The sequence below is a fragment of the Centruroides vittatus genome, unplaced genomic scaffold, assembly GCF_030686945.1.
Source record: "Centruroides vittatus isolate TY-2023 unplaced genomic scaffold, ASM3068694v2 contig_1057, whole genome shotgun sequence".
NCBI lineage: Eukaryota > Metazoa > Arthropoda > Arachnida > Scorpiones > Buthidae > Centruroides > Centruroides vittatus.
The window spans coordinates 553,376-575,938 of NW_027120684.1; the positions used below are offsets into that span (position 1 = coordinate 553,376).

At 29.8% G+C, this 22,563-nt stretch overlaps 2 protein-coding genes across 7 annotated transcripts in view; one reads left to right on the plus strand and one right to left on the minus strand.

Moving 5' to 3' along the window:
* LOC136972479 (THAP domain-containing protein 1-like) overlaps window positions 1-22,563 on the minus strand; it is a 306,926-nt gene that overhangs the window by 4,691 nt on the left and 279,672 nt on the right. The window lies entirely within an intron of this gene.
* LOC136972206 (putative leucine-rich repeat-containing protein DDB_G0290503) overlaps window positions 6,737-22,563 on the plus strand; it is a 119,463-nt gene continuing 103,636 nt past the window's right edge. For 3 of the 5 annotated variants that reach the window (XM_067266769.1, XM_067266789.1, XM_067266783.1), the window contains exons 1-2: window positions 6,737-6,981; window positions 17,875-17,963. In XM_067266769.1, the coding sequence (XP_067122870.1) occupies window positions 6,885-6,981; window positions 17,875-17,963 (186 nt within the window). In that variant the 5' untranslated portion in view covers window positions 6,737-6,884. The remainder of the gene's footprint in view (window positions 6,982-17,874; window positions 17,964-22,563) is intronic. The other 2 variants (XM_067266766.1, XM_067266777.1) reach the window with 1 other exon arrangement.

Here is a 22,563-nt window from a genome sequence, read left to right on the forward strand (position 1 = left end):
ACAAATATGCAACAGATAGAAAATGAAATGATAAAGAAAGTAAAACCACAAAATCTCAAAATAAAGGTCAAAGTAATAAGAAAAGTAAAAGAGGATGGCATCTGCTTTAGAGTAAAGACAACAACAGAATATCAAACGGTTCTAGAAACACTTTTGTTACTTCTGTACAATTTTTATCGATATAATTATGTTTAATAATAGTAATAACGATAGATATATTTACCTCCGAAGATTATGAGTCTGAAAACGCTGCACAAAGTAACAAAAATAGTGAAATTCCAAAATTTTCTTCCTTCGCGTACTGTGGCGAAGCAGTCGCTCGACCACGGATCGACTAGGGATGACGTATATCCGGAATCTGGCAGGAAGTGGCTAAATCGGCTGTATGAGCTAACCTTATATTCTAGGACCCTGGAGACGACCTGGGAATACCGGGTGCTGCTGTCACTATTCTTTTACTTTCATTCTTCGACCTATCTCTTTTTCTTTCGTCTAATAAAATTTATTACTTGGCGCAGTAATTTTTCTTTAATACATTATGTCAAGCAAACATTTCTTTTCTGTAACCTTTAGCTTCCTGTACATTGTTTTAAAACTTCTCGGTAAGTATCAATTAAAAAAATGTTCTTTTACACGTAATAAACGCGTTTAAATGCGTTTATTACGTGTAAAAGAACATACTTCGGCTATCATCAAAATCAAACAACAGCCTATTATATATGAGGGAATAGTGATTGAGATAAAAATAGAGAGAACCAGAATTGACAACAGTCTTGCAACCGTCTTGATAGAACGATAATCTTCTTCGTAAAGTCTTTTGTCCTTTCATCGTAACGTCATTCGTTCTTTCTTCCTTTCGCGCCGTCACCAACTGTCGTCTTTCCCACTTCTCCCCTTTGTCGTTCTCGTCTCCCCCGGAACCCTCGTAAATCTTAACGGTTTAGGAATGTTACTCGTCTAAACCTCCACATATATATTTTTTTATTTACTAAAAATATACAAGTCATTAAATGTGAAATAATAATGTGGGTTTAGAATTAAATAGAATTTGTATATAGTTGCTGGATACTAAGCATATGGGAGGGAGAGCGACGGTAATACTGCCATGGCGAAAATTTTGGTTTGCAGTAAATTTCAGGCCGCAATCTTTTAATAAACTCTTTTTTATTTACAATGTTTAAATGGTTTCTGTAAGTTACACAAAATTATAACTTTTGTAAAGGATAGTAGCCTAAACTTAATTAAAAACAAAATGTTCGTCACCTCCAACCGAAACCAAAATTTTACAAAAAAGTGCTTTTTTTAGCTCTTTCCGCTCTGTGGGCACTAAAAGGGCCTCTTTTCAAGCTTATGGATTTCGCCAGGCCCACAATGAGGAGGCCGGGTGGTGAGGGACGGGGCCCAACATATCCGAATGGACCAATTTTTCAATAACTTTTATTGTTTTCTGAAAATTTTATTTAATTTTAATTGTTTTTTTAATATTTTACTGAAGACTAGAGTAACTGGAACGTCCATTTATCACTTTTGACATTTTCTTTCACTGACGAGCTATATGTTTCTTCAACCTTTTTGAAAATTTTAATATCCGACGTATGTAGTTTCTTAGCACAATCTTCCTTAATGGAAATCAGAGCTAGGCTGGAAAGCTTTTTTCAGCTATACGGTATAATGTTTTAGATAAGTTTTAAAGCAGTTATTCTATGAACTTCCAACAGTTGTTCATCTATCTCAGGAAGCCAGTCAGCGTGGTAAGTGTTGGAAAGTTTTGGTCTAGCAGAATGCAATACGTTGTCTTCTATTTCAGTCAATTTTCAAGAAATTTAGCTGAGAAAGTTTTGACAATTTTGGTTTTAAGGTTCAAAGCCGCTAAATCTGACTTTCAACTGGGTGATAATACAGTAATATCCAAGGTAGAATTAAACTCTTCGAATTTGGAAATACTTGGCATGATCCTTTTTCGTTTCGGTTCAGGTCATCGAAATGCCTTTTTATCCTTGATACTCTCTTCAACTTGAAGTGAAGCTCGATATGCGATTAGATGCGACTCTACATATAGGCAAAAGAGGCGACGCCTAAAGCATCGCGTTTACAGGAGCCTCGCAAATTTGCTAGCACAGTGGGTGATCGGTTAACGAACATAATCCGTTCCAAGACTTTGTTCGCTATCCGAATTGTTCGTTAACCGATTATCGATTTACCATAGGTTTGTATGGGAATTTGATTAATTCGTTCTGGAGACTCCAAAAAATGAAAAATAGATATTTTCTTACTACGTTTATTTATATGTAATAATAAAAATACATATATACCAGCGGCGTAGCGTGGGTGTCAGCCGCCCGGGGCGGAGGAAAATTTCGCCGCTCCCTTATTTAGGTATTTTTACAAGATATTATTATTTATTGTGAAATTTTGCCGCCCCCCTATGTGCCTAAGTGCCGCCCGGGGCAGGCCGCCCCTGCCGCCCCCACTACGCTACGCCACTGATATATACAAAGCCTTGCATTTTTATTAGTGATGTTTTTTCCGTTTGTGAGGGTTAAAGAATCTGTCTAATGTCCATTGCTTTTCTCTCTTCTTCAGGGTTTTTCTGAAGTAATTAATAGCATTGTAATAGAAGAGATCCCCAAGCCTATTAACCTCAACCTGGTTTGGATGCCATCTATGACTGTTGTTCTGACATCCATTCTATGACTGTTGTTCAAAAGATCTCTAATAGCAGATATCGGCATTAATCCTCTTCTTCAGAAGAAAACATATCTCGCCGAGTTTCTTCGTGTTCTTCATTCAAGAGTTCTTGATGTTCTGTCATCAGATCAGTTTCAGATTCCATTATAAGCTCTTCAATGTTCTTTATTTCTCAGATGTAATTTTTGTTACTCCTTTAGCTGCTTGAGTCTTTTTGATTATACTGTATCCTTCGTAGATAAGATTGAACTGTAGTCTACTGTAGACCTGTTTAAGTCATACTGCCCAGCAACATCAGACATCTGCCCACTCTCTACCTTTGCTATTATACTCTCACCTTTTGAAAATAAAAACCGACGCGAAACTTAACGAGTACCTGCCCGACATCTCACGAATACTATAAAAGAATTGTTTGTCAAAAAAATAAAAGGCTGAAATTACAAGGGAGAGTTTAAAAATTCGGAGGAATACTATCTGATCCGTATATACCGGATTGAGCGTCGATGTCGACGTCTCCCGCGCTCCTAAAAGTTTTGAATTGTTGCCTGAAGACTAGGGAAGACCAATCATCGGTATTCATTATTTTCGCTTCTTCTTGTGTTCTGTGAGGTGTTTCAACATATCCGAACATGTGTTCGTTGCCCGAATATAAAAATCTTTCGCGAAAGTGTTCGTTAACCGATCATCCATTGTTTATTTTAGTATTTAAATCAAAAAGGAAATTTTTGAAAATATAATTGTATCGATATCAGTTGTTTCTGCAGATCATTTCAAAGTTAAAATTCATCGAGAACGGCCTCCAATCCAATGGATCACCAGGAAGCCAAGGAGCTCTGGCATCCTCCTCCAAAAAAAAAAAAAAAAAAAAAAAAAACTTCCCAAAACTAACTTCCCAAAAATCTTTTCTTAATTAGAATTCATTTTTTAAAATTCATATTGTGTCGTGTTTTCTATTTCTATACTACTTATAAATTAGCAGTTACATAAGGTAGGGATTTCATTGAATTCGCATTAAAATTTTTTTTATCCGTTCAACTTGATTCCCCAAAGATTAAATCCTGAGTGCTCCATTGCTCCAATCAACAATATATCGAGCAGGGTCGGATCTACAGGGGACAAGGAAGCTTAAGAATTCCCATATGGACAAAATAATAATTTATTTGATAGACCTTCTAAACATTGTTTTTTAAAAACTTTTACGACGGTAAATATGGTTTATCGAGCCATCCGCAATACGATCGTTGTGCACGTATACAATCCGGTAGTAAACAACACTGGTTGAATAATGTATTATTTATTATAGTACTAGCAGATAAGCCCGGCGTTGCTCAGGCAAAAAGTAGCGATAGCGAAGATTAAGATTATTACGTTATAGCCAATCTTACCCGTTTTTACAGAATGCAAGAATTAGGTCCCCCTGTTTCCAGACTAATTAGAGAATTTTTGGATGGATCTAAAAACATGTTCGATTTCCCGCAAAAACTCAAAAAAAACGCAACTGCGCCTGTAAGTCTTGCACGTCTCTTTCTCTTAACACTTTCATTGTTAAGGAATACACTTCTTTCATCCCCATGTAGTACCCTACTAAAACGCAGTTAAAAACAAACAAACAAAAAAAATGCATCTAAAATAGTACAGTAGAAGCCGAGTTAGTACATACACGTCTACCAGATTGTATGGTTTACAGAGACGGATTCACATTATGAAGCCGAGTTCTTCAGGGTACGCCTTAATCCTCTCTTTCTCTCTCCCGCGGGAGGGGGAATTTCGAAAAATCCCTTCTTAGTGTACGTTCTCGTGACGTACCCTAACTGTGTACCAAATTTCAACTTTCAACTCCTAACCGTTTGGGCTCTGCGCTTATTATTATTATTATCAACCCATCTCGATTATATATATATATATACATACAGTATGTTATAGTCCGATTATTTAAGGCGATCGTTTGGTTATGTAATTATTATAATTAATAAAACTTCAATTTATGCATTTATTAATTGTTTTAATATGACCTATCTGTCCTTTTGATGTTTCTCTCTTTTTTTTATTTTATTTTTATTTTTAGCTCTTTCCACCCTTTGGGCACTAAGAAGGCCCTTTTTAGCAAGCCCATTATGGGTTCGGCCAGACCCACAATAGGACGGCTGAGTGGTGAGGGAAGGAGAGCCCGACACATCCAGATAGACCATCTCCCGAAAAATTCCTGGGATTTTTCGACCCGTTCGGATTCGAATCCGGGTCCCCCAGAGCGGTAGGATGCCACCTTGACCGCTCGGCCATCCAATCGAAACGTCCTTTTGATGTTACCTTTTACTCTCTTGTACACATTGAGTGTAAGAGCACATTTGAGCTATGACTTTTTAAGGATGTATTTTATTCTGATAAAACAAAGATTTTCTTATAGTTTTAGATAGTAGGCTACACAATTATATTTCAAACAAAATAATAAAGGTAAAATAACACACAGATACTTACCGCTAAATGAAATAAATTTTGAGGTTATAATGACTACGTTGTAATTATAACCACGATACCACATAACCACAATTTCTTTCAAAGTAATAATTTTAATGAAGTAACCACAAAAGTTACGAGTATATTTAATGTTGTATTGTACTAAAACTAATGGATAAATAGAGTACAAATACGCTCCCTCGCGCTTCGTGAGGGAGAAACAGGGCCGTAAAGAGATGGGGTGTTGGGGAAATTTTCTCGGGCTAGAAAACATTTAGGGGCCCGTAGTGATTCCTACCTCCATAAATTAATGTTATTTTTTAAACAAAAAAGAAAATATTTAAGACTATTTTTGATTAATAAAGAAATATGCTACGTATTTCATTTGTTCAAAGAAAAAAATGACAAAAGGGACTTGCTCCAATCCCGAGACTCATACAAGCTTTCTAGATTAGGGTGATCCCAAATTTAATTACATTTGTGACAAGACTTTTTCAATAAACGCACTATAGAAAACTTTTACTCATTGTAATACACGAAAGAGTATAATAATTTTCAGTAGCTTTAGTAGATTGCATTTATTCTGTTTGAAGCATACACATTTTGCCAGAATAACGTTCAATTCGGTAGCAGACTTGTATAGGCTATTTGTAATAAATAAGTGTAAAAGTTGTAATTAAAAGTGCTTTAAACTGATGTATAAATATGTACAGTACTTCTCTAACAGAATGGATTTACATTGAAATAAAAAATATACGACCAAATTATTTATGGTGAAAAAATTGTGATTTCATAAAAATATAATTTAAAATCTATTATAATGAATTATACCTAGTGTCATATGTGATGTGTTTATAAGAAAAGAAAAGCAGAATGTACACATAAAAATAAGAGAAATAAAAATAGATTTCGATGACAATCATTTCAATATAGAAATAAAAAAATTTATTATATAAGGCAACAGTTTTCAGAACTAAAAATTTATATAATATGAATATTCCACAACAGTTTAGAATTAAGTCATATTTTCGTATATTATTATATCTTAAACATGTCTAACTGTATTTCCTATTACACATATCTTCAACGAAAATAAATAAAGTGATAACGATAAAGTAACCATACTATAACAATGTAACGTAAAAACATTTGTAATAAATGTATAAACATGTACAAAAAAACATTTCATACAAAGAATAGAGAAGAAAAATCTATATGTAGATTTCTCTGTACCATATTTATATTGTAGTATATCAAACGGATTCAATTTTAGAATAGTTTAATACGAAAATCCTTCTCTATTCGGTTTACTTTCAAAGCAGAATACTTATTCCATACGATTTAACTTTCTATTTTATTTACATTCTTTGTATTTTCAGTGCAGTACTCCTCTTGGAGTGGAACATTTAATAATACGATAATCCTGATGTTTAATTTTATATTCTGCTTGTAAACAAACGCGTTTACTGCATGAAAAAGAGAGAGATGAAACCATATAAATGATTATTTTAAGATAATTTTAGTCAGAGTTAATAGAAGAGGGGAAGTAATTTAAATCGGTCGAAGGACGAATCATGGTAGAGTTTATCCCGAATTCATGCTGTTCTGCTATTATGTTTACTGTAAAGCTTAGGAGGCGCCCTCTGTATCATTCGAATGGCTATTATGTGTAATGATTTGTTCATTTTGTGTTGTGGCAAAAGTTAATAAAGGATTGGTTTTTTAATTGTCAACTACCGAAGATGCCAAAGCCAAGAAAAAGACGTACCACTGTTTCTAGTGAAGAAAAATCTGTAAAAGACGACGAAAGTGTCATCGATACTCAACGATCTTCTGCAGGTAAACTGTTAAGCCTAATATTAGGGTTAGACTATTGTCAAACAAAATTAAATGCAATTCTCGTTGTTCACACGATCAATAACAGTATCAAAAATATCATCCATTTCATTACAAAGTCTATAAGAAAATACACCGTGATAAATGAATAACGTAATATAAAGAAATAGATGTATTTATTTTCAGAAATGGATTATTTTGACATCTTCATATTACTACAATTACTTGAATTCTGTAAATTAACTTTTCTGAGGCATACAGAAGTATAAAATTCCTTTTTTTAGGTATATATTTGAATTGTTTTTATATGTAGAATGTTTATATATATATATATATATAGATAGTCAAAAAGGTTTAAATTTCCTTTACAAGTTTAAATCTATTTATACTATAGATCTGAAAAATTGATTTTGATTGCCGAGCAGTCAGGTTTTTCTATTTAAAAACAATTTAAAGTTGTAAAATTAAATTTCGTTAAATTGATCTATTTAAAAAATTGCTACAAATTATATTTTTCTTGGTTCTATTATCAGTATACAGAATATACTTTGCTAACACATATTTATTTGTTGCTTAAAAGTGCAAAGAAACTTTGTAATTTTTCAATTTAATATTGTCTAACTTTTAAATATATTTATACAATTCTGTTAATGTTCAAAGGATTTACACAGCCAGTTGAATTGCAATACTTTGTAAATCCTTTAAATGATGCATTTGAAATGATAAACTTGATATTGTTTAAAATAATCTTGTTGTATTTATCACATATTTTTTAAACAAATAAATTTTGTCAGAGTGCATTTAATATCTGTATTCTGAAATTGTCTTGATTTCAGTATTTATTTGATTGTAGGGTACAAAAAAATAGCCTAAGGAAAATAAATGAAAGAATAAAAAAGGATTTGATTTTTTTATTGTTGTATTTTGCAGAAAGACTACACATTATAACAAGATTTAAGACTAGACCTCTTATTTTTGAATTTGTTTTATTTTTGAACTATGATTTGATTTAATAAATTATTTCTTAAACAAAGAATCCAAAAATATCTGTGCATAATACTTATTCACTGTTTGAATTTGACAGAAAAAGTTCTTTGTGATTGTTGCCTGCAATAATTGTTGTCTACAACAGTCTTTCAACTTTTGAGATTGAAATTGCCTGATTTTAGAAATCATCAAAAAAATATAGTAATAAATCATGTACTACACAATATTTTTTTGTTTTCAGGTTTCAGTCATATTTTTAAGTAACTTACTATAAAATTTAACATTTGCTCTTTGTTCATCATAACAAATAATAACCATCATTTTCACAATACAAAATCTTTAACATAAAGACCAACAACTGCCGAATTATCGGGCTAGCAAATGGCTATAGTAATATTAATAATTTAAGTTAATTTAAGTTAAGCCTAAATTTATTTAAATTATTTAATTACAAATTCTAATTATTAAATTTAGCAAGAGATGGCGCCTAACGCCTAACTCTAGTACCAAATTAACTTAAATTATTAATATTACTATAGCCATTTGCTAACCCGATAATTCGGCAGTTGTTGGTCTTTATATATAACGGGTTAGTTGTTGTTTATTTATATCTTTAACATAATTGTAAGTAACTGACAAGTAATATGTGAATTTTTAAAAACATATATAAAAGAGTTAACATGTTTAACATGTTAACTCTTATATACATGCTGAATCTTTTATTCAACATGTTTACAATAGCTATTATTCTGATTGCTCTCGTTTTATTTCTACAAGATGGGTATAAAGTCATATAATCCCTATAGAAAATTAATTGTTTGTATCATTTGTTGTTTGTTTTGAAGAATATATTGCATTGAAGAATATATAATTGCTAGTTTGTTTATGAAAAGGTAAGAACAGGGAAAACAATGGGAGAGATGTGTGCAGACTTCCAGCAAAGATTTGGATGACAGCCTCCTCCAAAAAGAACACTTTTCTGGGTGGAAGCATAAGATTTTTACAACAGGTAATGCAAATGATAATTGAAGAAGTGGCAGACCCTCTACCAGATGTGAAAAATGCAGTGAAGTCAAGTAACTGTTGAGATTGTCCATGAAATCAACATGGAAATATTCTGTGAAACTGGGTATATTCCAAATGACAATGTATAGGCACACCCCCTCCGTTGTTTTCTGTTTTTTTCCTTTTATAAACTAAATAACAAGCAATTTGTATGTTCTTCAATGGTATATTTACTTGAATCAGCCATTTTTCATTTCTTTTTTTTGAAACAAACAACAAATGGAACATGTGATTAATTTTTTGTAGTGGTAACAGGACTTGTGTCTACCCTGTATATTAGATTCAGTTCTGTAATTTAATTGCTAAACTCTATATTATTTGTTTCATTACTTAGTTAATTAATAAAGAAAATATGTTCATACACGTACTCAAAACTCCTCAACCAATGGTTGGTGGGCAAACATGGATTTGTGCAATATTACAGCTTCTCTCTTCACTTAGCTAGCTGTTTTATCTATTGGTAAGGCCTTTTACATAATAACTCATCGAGATATTCCACTCTGGGTCTTCTACAACCTCTTTTGCCCTCTATCTTTCTTTCCAATAAAACATTTATCCATTTTGAGTGCCGAATTAGGTGGCCAGTTATGTCATTTCTCCTTTACTCTATCGTTGACAAAATCTGTCTCTTCTCTGTTGCCTCTTTTAAAACATCCTCATTCCTCTTTTTCTCTGTCCACAATTGTGTCATTCTTCGCCAACACCACATCTCAAAAGCCTCTAGTTTTCTTTTCTCTGCTTTTCAGAGTGTCTATGTCTCAGAACCGTACAGTGCTTTGCTCCAGATGAAGCTCTTAATGAATTACTTCCTAACATTGATTGATATATTTTTCAATGTTAACATTTGTCATTTACTGTAGAATGCCTGTTTTGCTTGGGCTATTTTTGCTGTAACATCTCTTCCACAACTTTCGTCTGAGGTAATTATTATTCCTAGGTACATGAACTCATTGACTACTACTATTTTTTCACCATCCAAATAGACATTCATTCCTACTTGTTCCTTTTTTTTTGAACATTTCATTATTTTCATTTTTTTTCCTATTTATTCCTATTTATCATACTCAAAACTAAACAACAAAAGAATGATGCACCATCATATTGTATCATGCATCATTTATAATATGCAACAATGTATTGTAGAATTTTTTTAACTAATTGCTTCCTTGTTCCTTAGTTTATTTACTTCTTTTGATAATATTTAGCATACATCTTTAGAAACTCAAAAACTCAGAGCTAGTTTTCTTCCCTCTAACTTTAAACTTTAAACTCTAACTAACTTTTTTGTTTTAAGGAGCAACTAACATAATCGAAAGAGAAACTCTGGCTTTCAATGTCAAACAAATTAAAAAGATAAGTAACTACATGTTTATACAACATGTGATACTTTAGCCACTACCCAAGACATACCAGAAGTACCACAATTTTTAAAAAATTTGTTTAATATCAAAAGTCAGGGTTTTTCTTTCAGTTTTATTTTTTCTTGATGTGAAGAACTATTGGTGTCCAGTTTGATTTACTAACAATTTCAGTTATTTTGGGATTCGTAGGATGAGAATTAAATATCCTTGAAACTATTTAAAGAACTAAAAAAATTATTAATTAGGAGTTGGAAGACTTATTTGTTATTTTGATGTTACAATCAGTTTATTATTTATAGTTTTATTTAAAATGAAATTTAATTTTGTTATGTGTACATTCCATTTACCTGTATCTTTTATTTTAAAATTTGTAATTTGTGCTGAATTTTGAAACAAAGAACAGAACAAATTCTTTTCTTTGTTCTGTTCTGTTTATTCTACTAGCTGAAGATGACCTAAATTAAGATTGAAAACATTGTTAATTAAATATATTTTTGGTAACCTCAAATTTAACAGTTTTTTGTTTTGTTATTAACTTAACTGAATTTTTATATTTTAAAAATTATTATTATTATTATTTTTTATGACATTTTTATATAAATTTTTCATTTATAATAGAAGAATGTATTTATGTACAAATCATAAATTTATTTATCCTATTCTTTTTAGTTTCATTTTTCATCAAACAGTTAAGGGGTCAACCTAAATTTACATATTAAAAAAAATATATAAATCAGGATCAAATGGAATATGTAAAAGTTATTTTTAGGATGTCACAAGAAAAAATGTGTAAATAAAATACTTTATTTTTTAGAAAATAGTGAGAGCTAAACTTTTTATACTGTTTAATCAAAAATGGCAATAAAAACTGTTTTAAGCTGAGTAAGCAGTGTTTTTAGTTTGAAATAAACTTTATTTTTTTTTCAAAATACTGTATTTTAATTCTATATTCTAAGCATAAGGAAGCTCATGCTAAATAAATTATAGTTTAGATTTCCAGAACAAAAGTTTATTGTTTAGTTTGAATTATTTGAAGAAAATGAGTTTTTATGAAAACTAGCAACAGATTAACTACTGTGTATAGTTAAATATAATCCACAAATGACTCTATTTTAAACAAATAGAATTACTTAAAATTATATTAAAGAATATCAAATTAACTTATTTCATTTAGTCTCTTAAAATGCGATATTATTGTTAAAAACAGATTCAACTATTAAAAATTTTTTAAAGTCAACATGTTTAATTTTTCTGTTCAAACATTTTTACTTAACTCTTTAAAATAATCTTTGAATAAAAAAAGTCTATTTTTTTAGATGTTAGGAATATTTCATTCAAGAACTTTTTGCTTGTTAGTATTTTGGAAATATTATTTCTATCTTCAGATACTAAAAATATGTGATATAAAAAAGTAAATGTCACAAAAGAGCCTCAGAAAATAATGCTCTATATTTTTTCCTAGAGAATAAAAAAAGCTAGTATAATGTTTCAGTTGATATAAATTTGAAGTTTTTTTCCATTAAGTATGAAGTTATAAAGATTTCTAACAGATAGCATTATTACTGTAGTGTTTTAAAATGGAAACAATAAATCAACTTCTACATTTTGCCTGGATAAAATTATTTATTGCTGAGAAAGAATCACTAAGAAATATCCACAAATTTCTTAGCACTGTTCATTATGCTGTGGTCAACTAATATATTTTTAGTCACTAGTGAAAATAAGGATGGTTTCAGAAATAGGAATATTAGAACTATGAGATTTATCTTGTCAGAAACTATCATAACTTTTAGCTTAGAAAAACCTATATGCTGAAACCATCATTTACAAAATTTCACACATCACAACCCAAGAAATTGTGTTCCATCTCAATCAACAAAGAAAATGTAGTTCGATAGATTTTGCATCATAGACAGAAGTTGTTTACACAAGTAGTATCGCAAGTTTTACATCTTTAAATTTTTAGAAATCCAGAAACTTTTTACTTGATTGAACATTTTTCAACATATACTGGTATTTAAAAAATTGCAGTTGTATTACTACTAGTTTTATAGTGGAGTTTTATATTAGCAAAACTATGGTTATTGACTCATTTTAAAGCAAAAGGAGATTATTTTATCTCAAATTAATATGACAAATAAATTATAAGTGTATCATTTTGAATCAAAGACAAAAAGTCAGTCTATGAAATAGCATTTGTTTAATTTTTATAGCAGCAAAAATGCAAACAGCTTTTTTTAGTGAAGGAGTTAGTAAGGATGTGTTTTAGAATTGTGAAGGAATGATTTTTATGGGCATGGGTATTAAGAAGAATGACAAACAAGTTCAATGTCTATATCCAAGGGTCATACTGCATAGTGCCAAAATTGCTACTTGGTGATATATTTATTAAAGTGATGATAAAATTTGGTCTGCTTATTTCAATATTCAGCATGAAATTGAAACACAAAGCATGCTTCTGGAAAAACAGCAGAATAAAGAGCTCCTGTATGATGGGAATCCCATGCACTATGCATAAGCAATGTCATGATGTCACAAGGCAAGTTCAAACAGGAAAGCGGGAAGTGATGTTGAGAACCGAAAGCAGTTTTTTTTGCAATACCACCCAGCATTTCCAGATTGGGGCTTTTTTATCAACTGACGGAAAATTTGGGGAATTTTTTGGAGTAATATTTTTTTCACTTTAATCTTTTTCACTAGACTAAAGCATAAAAATTTTGACATGACAGAACATGTGGAATACCACTTAAGCATTATGATCAAATATGTTATTTGGAATTACAGTAGAGCATCGATCATCCAAAACAATTTGGGACTAGGGTTGTACAGATAAGTGATTTTTTGGATAACTGATCATTTACGAAAAAATATATTAAATACAAAGCTTTACTGTATATATTTTGTATCACACGTCTTACAAATACATATCTTACACAAAGTAGTACATTAAAGTAGACCTACAGTTTAGGTTGGCAGGGAGAGGGAGAGTGCTGCAGCTCCACAGCACTAGCGAAAATTTGAATTTGCCAACTGGAATGCTTTCAGTTAATTAACTGATGTTCTGGTTGATCAGTATTCGGATAATCGATGCTCTACTGCAGTGTTTCTCAACCTCTAACGAATCGTCTCCCCTTTCGATAAAACTGTTACGTAGTATCGCCCCCTTCACTTCGAAAAAAATTTCGTCAATCGGCTAATCAGGACCTCGAATATTATAATTCCTGCCACGTGACAGAAAAGGGTTAAAAGTGGAAGGAAGAAGGATTATAGGAATGCTATTTGTTTAATTATTGTACGATGTAATGAATAAAATATCTAATTATTCTTAATATAATGTTTTACTATGTCGCCCCCAGAAAATTGTTTTTTGCCCCCAAAAATATAAATTGTTGCTAATCGCCTCCCCAACATGGAAAAATCACCCACCTGGGGGCGATATTGCCCCCGTTGAGAAACACTGTTCTACTGTGTTTATTAAAAAATTATTTAGAAATGATTCCTATTTATAAGTGACAGCTTAACATGTTATTTTTGCTTTCCAGACTCCAATGTGATAAGGCTACCACAACACTTGCATTATTTAATAAGTAAAACTGGTGGTGAAAAAAATTTAAAACTGGCAAAATGGTTGAAGATTTTTAAAAATTTTCCAAAGTGATTCCTGTATATCAGTGAGTTAAAAAATCTCAGAAAACATTTTAATAATAATTAAACTCAGAAAAAGCTTGCAGAAATACTGTTTCAACATAGCAATAGATCTCACACAGGTTTGAAAACTTTGTAAACTGTATTAAAATAAACTGTATTATCTCATCTTTATAGTTTTAACCTACACTGTCACATTTTTCATTATATTTTTTTATAGTTCTGAAAGATGCTATCTATGGTGCAGAGCTTGATATAATTAGCAATTTGGGAATTTGGCTATATTAACAAGATAAAAAATTATATTGATTAGAGATCCTATCATAGTAACGTTTGTTCCTTACCAAAACAAACGGAAGTGGACAGTACTATGTGGAACAAACTTTGTTTTTAATGTGTCAATTTTACGAATTTTGAATATTTGCAAGAAAAAAAGGACATTAATTCTCATAATTAAGATAAAAAAGTTAAAAATCTGGAGTTGTATTGGCATAAATGTAAATATAAGTTATCTTGAATATTTTACCAATAAACAAATTGAGTTTAAAACTGAAAATATTTTAGAATTTATAGTGGTTAAGCATTAAATATTCTGACTACTGAATTGATAAGTCATCACTGATATTCAATCTCAGCTTATTAGTCTGTATGTGCTTGAAGTTCACCCAGTTTTTTTTCAAATAGATAAATGAATGGTGATCTCCAGAGAGTATAAGACTGGCCACCCTATCTGTTTTTCTGGTTCAACTGTAAATAAGGAGAAATTTAAACCATTTTGATCCGTCTTCATAACATGCTTTAAGGGACTCTACCTTTTTAAAATTTATTCTAACACAGATTTTCTTAAATTTCAAAACATTTTTAAGTAATATCCTTTAAGAACATGTTCTGATATTGCAGAATTGGTCACTCTATCCTTACATCACTTGAAAATATGCAAATACAAGATGTATATGTAAGATGTGCAATAAAAATAGGAAGTTATAACATATAAAATAAAATAATTGTAAATACATAAAAGTGTAATAGTATTCTGCTATCATCAGCACCAATCTTCAGTGCTGGGGCACTAATTTTAAATACATATAGAAATAAACTAACAGACAATATTTTCAAAGTTATGTTGATGTTAAATATAATAAAGTTAACTAGCCTGTTACAAACATGTTGAATTCTAGTATTAAAACTAATACCCTTAAGTGATAATTTAACTAATAATAATTTAGAAAATGATATTGTACAGATATTGTACAAGAAAAATGTACAAAACTTGTTGTTTGATTGTATTTTGAAATAACTGTATCTGTACTTAGATACTTTTGTACCCTATAAAGGTCCATTTATACACAACAGTGACGTGTTGGCACAGTGTAGTGAATTTTTGCCTATGGGAAATCGTTGACCTAGTTTTAAATCACCCTGTCCAAACTCATCCGTCACAGTGCTGTGCAATGGCAATGGTGTGACCATACCGTGAAACTACATTTGACGGGAATGATATTTTCACTGACTGTAAGTTTTGTTTTCCAATGGATGACGAACATTTAATTGAAATCGTGCATCAACACCCTGTTCTATTTGATTTATCTCATTCGAAATACATGGACATTGGGTACAAAATGAACATTTTCTCTGTTTTGTTTAATAAAATATGAAATGCATGTTGGGACATTCGAAAATATTCAAAAAATATAGATTTGTCATCTCAATTTTTTATAAAGGGTATGAAACTCCCATTCTGTTGATATTTTGTTTTTTGTCCATGCTTGATATACCCACTTGCAGTGCTTTCTTGATTGTATTTCTTTTTCTTCTTCAACCAAACATATAGCTATCATTTCCAATTCCTCAGAAAAGTCCATGACCACTCACTGACAGCATGGTCATGTCACTGTTGTGTGTAAATACTCATCACTGTGCTGTGCTCAATGTCACTGTCGCCAAATGGTCACTGTGCCAGCATGTCACTGTTGTCTGTCAATGGACCTTAATCTGTCTCTTTATCTAGTTACTGAATTAGAGAAGTATGGTATGTTGGTATCTAGTTATATATATTTTGTATATTTCTCATCTTTGTCACTTGTAAAGAAAATTTCATCAGGATTTCTCTCATTAAATTCTTACTCAATGAACTTCCTAATGTGTTAGCATCCTATAATGTCTATATTTTAAATCTGCATGTTCTATATTTTTGTGTGTATTATCCTGTATTTTTAAAAAGTGCTGGTAACACTGAACACAACATCAGATTCTTAAACTTTTCATTTCTTGCAGAAATTATAAAGTTTTGAAATGATTAAAAAATTAATTTTTCTATTTTTTGAGTATTAATTAATTTCCATTAAATATGTTATGATTATGGTTGAATATATACTGTAGTTAGAAGTTTTGATTCCTTCTGTAAATTTGAAGTTATGTATGTTGTTACAGTGAAGATGAATTTACTTATATTTTATTTTTACTTTTGTATTGTGTCATCATTGTAATACCAAAAGATGTTGATAAATGTAATGGCTGTTATTTATTTATTTATTTATGTAATTTAATATTTTTTCTTATTAATTTCATATCTTAGAATTAGAAGAATTAAAGTTTTTTAAAAACATTTTCCTTTACTACAATTGCCTTTGAAATCTAAATCTGTTTTGTTATTTTTTGTAAATATATAAGTTGATTTTGGTAAACATAAACATAAAAATAATAGAATTAGATTTGTTTGTACAGTGGAACCTCACTTAACGAGCATAATTTGTTCCAGAATGTTACTCGTTAAGCGAAACAATTTTTCCCATATAAATTAATATAAAATACAATAAAGTGTTCCATGCTGAAAAAAATACTCAAATATTTTATGTATAATGTTTATTCAAAAAAAATTATACAATATACATTGTTAAAGAGCATGAATCATCATCATCATCATTTCTTCTGGCGCAGAATGAACCAACTTGGAATGCGAATTCGATTTGCAGAAAACAAAAAGAAATTGAAACTTAATTTGAAATTGGTTATTAAATTTAATATGAGATGGCAGCATAACTGCCTAACTCTAGTCAAATTATTTAATTTCTAATATTTAATAATAGCCTTTACATAGCCCAAGAATTTGGCATATTGTTTGGTGTGTTTATTATATAATGGGCTTTGGTTGTTGATGTTTATATGTAATATGTCTGAACACAAGTTTGGAAAAATGTGTGATCATAAGCGACACTAAGATGCTAACGGAATGAGTGCTAAACACAGACTGATGTAATATGCACACAATCTGGGACTTCCCTTCTTTTTGTCATTTGCTATGCGAGATGTCGCTCATTAAGCGAGTCATTTTTTTACAATTTGTTTTGCTCGTTATGTGAATTACTCATTATGAGAGGTGCTCGTTAAGCGAGGTTCCACTCTATATATATCAAGATGTATATTTTTGTGAAGTTTAAAATTTGTAAATGTTTTCTTTTTTAATTATTTAAAGAGAGGAATGTTTATTTATGTTTTTAGGTAGTTATATATTAAACTATATGTCTATAATAAATAAATTATCAAATTTTGAAAATTTCACATTTATTTATTTATTGTTAAATTTCTAAAATAAATTTATAACTCAAAATTATCTGAATGTTCTGATAAGAAAAAAGTTTTCTATTGTTAAATGTAACTTGGTATTCTCAGTTTATATTCAATATTTTTTAAAAATTCATTTTAGAAATACTAAAAAGAAATGTAAAAAACTTTAGTAAGAAAGGAGTAAGGAATTACTTTTTTTTAATTATAAAAATATGTTAGAGCTAGACAATATAAAAGTAATTAAAAATTATAAGATATTTTCAATCTTTCTTAGATGCCGAAATTCAAAAAAATTCAGAAGTATCATCATCTAATGACGTTAGCTCACCTGCTACAAAACGTGCAAAATTAGGGAAGATAAAGGTAAGATTTTTGTTAATAAATATTATAATTCTGTAAATTTCTCATTTTCTGTATTTAGAAAATTATAATACAATAGAATTTTAAATAGAAACTGTTGAGCAAATGACTCAAAATATTCAGTTACAGTTCATTTATGAATGATATTATATTTTCATTTAAAAATATATTTAGCATTGAAGCAATTACTAGTTTATGTATAATAAAATAAAGAAAGAAAACAAATTGTTATAAATTCATTTTTTCAATAAGTTCAAAAACTTAAATGTTATATGTAAAACAACAGCTCTATCATTACAAGTTTTTTTTTGTAAAATAAGGGCAAAAACTAAAGTAATTGTAAATGAAACTGAAGTTAATTATTGCAGAAGTTTAAAAAAGAATGAAATATTTGATACATTTAGGTTTAAAAATGATATTTGTCGATAATATTTGCATTATACATTTTGTTAAAGTTGATATAATTTGAACAGAATTATTATGAATAAAGTTTTAATAATAAAAGCTTAAAGGAATATATGTTAACAAATAATCAGTTATTCCCACAGAAGTACTGAAATCATTTTTTCTTATTACATGTTTCCCTTTGTCACAAGAAGCATATTTTTCATTCTTGAATATTCTACTTTAATATATTTACTTACAAATTAATGTAGTAACTTTTTAAACTTGTTTAAGTAAATATTTCCATTTTTATACATTTTTTTTTTACTTTAATAGAATTTTTTGACTGATCTTTTTCATTAGTATTATTTGGAGCATGTATAATTTCTTTAAATTATTTCATTTCAATGTATTTTTGTAGTACATTTCAAAAAATTAAATTTAAGTATTGTTAAAATATCTTATAGCTGACAAAACAACAACAGTGTTTCTTTTGGAAAAACTTTTGGGTAGTTGACCTGCAACTTTAGCTAGTTGCTTTTGCAAATTTCCTTGTGTTAGTTGATAATAACAAAACAATATTTATACTTTAACACTAAATCTTACAGCAAACTAAATCCTAGCCCAGTTATTTTTTTCAAAATCTTTAGATGAAAAATAGTGTATAGCAATGTATTTTTATTTTGTATGCATGATTAAGAGTACTTTATTATTTATAATAATAGATGACTGTAACATACTTTTACATTACAATCATTTAATAACATCAATGTAATTAAATATGGTATTGCTTAATGGGATGGAATAAGTTTCCATCCCATTTTTTATGCTTTTATTGTTAATCAAAATCCTGTTTAAGGTTGAATAAATATTAATCAATAATAATGACATAAAAATAATTTAACTTTATAATGAATAAATTTATATTAAAAATTAGAGTACTTTTTGTAGTTTTCATATTGTATTTTACATATCAGATAATTTTCGTATTTGTTAAATTATTGTTAACAGAATATTTTCACAATAGTTTTGCATGAATTTTTTAAAAAAATAAACAAAATTATGTGATGACTCAGTGCACAATAATAATAATAATAATTTCTACATATTACATAAGATAATACAGTTGAACCTGGTTAACTCAAACTAGGATAACTCAAATTCATTTTTTTTCCCAATCAATTAGAATAGGGATTTACACATTAAATCAAACTGGTTAACTCAAATTCATCAAACTGTTTAACTCAAATGTGGTATTTTTGATATGATATTTTCATAAACTTCCTGAAATTTTAATTTAAATAAAATAATTAACATTTATCTATTGAATAAACTAATCAAACTTTCTGTAAATTGTGGTAATCACATATGACTAAAAATAAACATTGTGTCATGTGATGGCAGGCAGGGGAGGTGGTTCTCATATAGCATATGTTACTAGACTGCTTTATTTTTATGTGATTTGCTGATGGATTTTTCCAACTAGCTGACATAATAAATAAGTGGATTTTTGATAAATTAATTTAATTTAAAAAGAATGATTATATTTTGATTCTATGTAAAAATTTTAACCTTTGCAGCCAAAGTATAAAAAATATAACAATTGTAAAGAGTAGTATGTTTATGATAAAACATGATAAACAGATCAGTTATAGCAGGGGTCCCCAACCCTATGCCCACGGGCACCGTAGCGCCCGCCGATCGTTTTGTGTGTGCTCGTTGCTGTGCGACCACGATAAAAATAAAATATTTTGGTTTTCAATAAAATGCTATGTAAAAGTTTTCTCATTTTAACGATTAACCACACAAAAGTAGAAATGGCATCCAACACAGATAAAAGCACAAAGCGAAATGCGACCGATCTCTTTTTCCCCTCGCGCCAAATCTTCGCCAACCAAATTTCCCATACCTAAAATGAAGTGAATTGGTCCGTTTCTATGGTTGCAGTGACAATGCAGACATTTGTCTGGAGCTCATCCAGCGTTGCCATATTTGGCCACCTTTTTTTAGTTTGGCATAAAAAATATCATTTGGCGCATTGACTACTTTTTGGGTTACATAAATTTGACGTGGCTACATTTTTGGCTACATATTTATAAATATATTATTTGAATAAAAATCACTTTAAAATGGTGTTTCATCATTTTTGATTAATTACAGACCCAAATAAAACAAATATTTGTTTTATTATGCTTTTCAAATTATGCTTTTTTTCAAATACATATTTGTTTGTCTCCTTTATAATAAATGAATATATCTATTTCTAAGTAAAAATTGAAAGTGTCTGTAGAAGTAATTTTTTTTAAATATCCTTTTTCGTGATAAAGTTTTAATACTTATTATTATAATCTAGACATGTTAATCCTTAAATAATAAAAGTAGAACAAAAAATAATTTTCCTATTCCAAAGAACTTCTCAAACCACAGTTATTTAATTTGAAAGTTGACTGACATTTCTTTATTAAACTAATATGTGCATTTTGCATATATCATAACCCTTCATCAATTTGGTTTTAGGTTTTTCTGTTTTAAAAGATATTTTAAGCAATTTTAACTTTTCCTTTTTTAAACTTCCCCTCCCTGTAGGCACTAAGGTCTTTTTAAGCAAGCTCATTATGTGTTCGGCCACCATACAATTGGGCGGCCAGGTGATGAGGGATGGAGTCCGACATATCCGCTTGGACCATCCCGACATATCGGGTCGAAAAATTTCTGGGGATTTTTCGACCCGATCGGATTCGATCCCGGGTCTCTCCAGAGGGGTTAGGCTGGAGGGGTAGAGATAGAAATTTTGGATCTTCAGAACGACATTCTTGACATTTGGATCTTCAGAACAAATTTCCATTCTTGAAAAAAGCAGCATATAAAATAAAATCGTTTTTCGGTTCCACATACTTGTGTGAATCATTATTTTTGACAATGAACATCATAAAATCAAAGTACAGATCACGACTTACAGATGAACACCTTGACGATTGCTTACGAGCAGGAATAACATCATACTCTTCTAATTACAAAGCAATGGCCAATGAAATGCAATGCCAAAAATCACATTGACTTTGAGATTTATATTTTTTTATAAAGAATTTTTATACTTTGTAGATTTTGTATGCATTGTTTAGTAATTGTTTTATAAAAATTATTGTTAATATTCTTGTATATGTTAAATTACATTTTTGGAATTAAATGTTTTTTGTATATCATGTGTATGTATTATTAACTATGTCCAATTCTAAATTTACCTTGAAAAAATAAATGGTGCCCGCCGTCCGACCAGTATTCTAAAATGTGCTCTTAGGAACAAAAAGGTTGGGGACCCCTGAGTTATAGGCACAAAATATTGCAATTTGAAAAAATCCTTACTAAACACTTAGATGTCAGTGGATCAGCCATTTGGGAATGCATTTCTCAGTAGCTTATTTAAGCATTTTCAAATTTTGGACAACACTGAGAAGTTTTACATTGACACAACGATTCTACAAAATAAGACTCATGGAAATATTGTATGGATAGTTTATTATGGGTCCTCAATAAACTTATGCATAAAATCTTGATTTTTAGCCAAATCCCTGTAACTTGAAACTTTTTAACTTAGAATTTTTCCCCCAATCAATTTGAATTTACCAGGTTCAACTGTATTATATAAAATATAACAAAAATAGTGTTCAAGTTAATCTTATCTCATAAGATAAATATTGCAACTAAAAAGTATATTAATCTTATCTCTTAAGGTTAATGCTGCTTTTGTTATATTTTATGTAGTAGTAGTAGTAGTAGTAGTAGTAGTAGTAGTAGTAGTAGTGACTTAAGTGTTCTATATAACCCAGTTTAAATATATAATTACAGGAAATCCTCATTAATTTAAACTCAGATAGTTTGAAATCTTATTAGTTAACTGTACTGTTTGTCCTGGCCAAGGATATAGAGGTTTTTATGTCAAGGAATTTTGTTAGTTTGAAATATGGCTACTTTGAAATTTGAAGTGAAAATTCTGTCCAAACTGTGATATGCACATGTTAACTCATATATTTAGATTGAAGTTTGTGTGCTTCCTTAGTACAACAGAATAATAGACTCTAATCTGGTCAACAAGACTGCTTTTATAGTATCACATTTTTGGGGTCACCTTATTCATCAACTACCCTTTTTCTCTTATCTCATAAAATATAGTTGAATTTCAGGTTTGCATGATTAGACTACAAGTAGCAGATTGGGATAT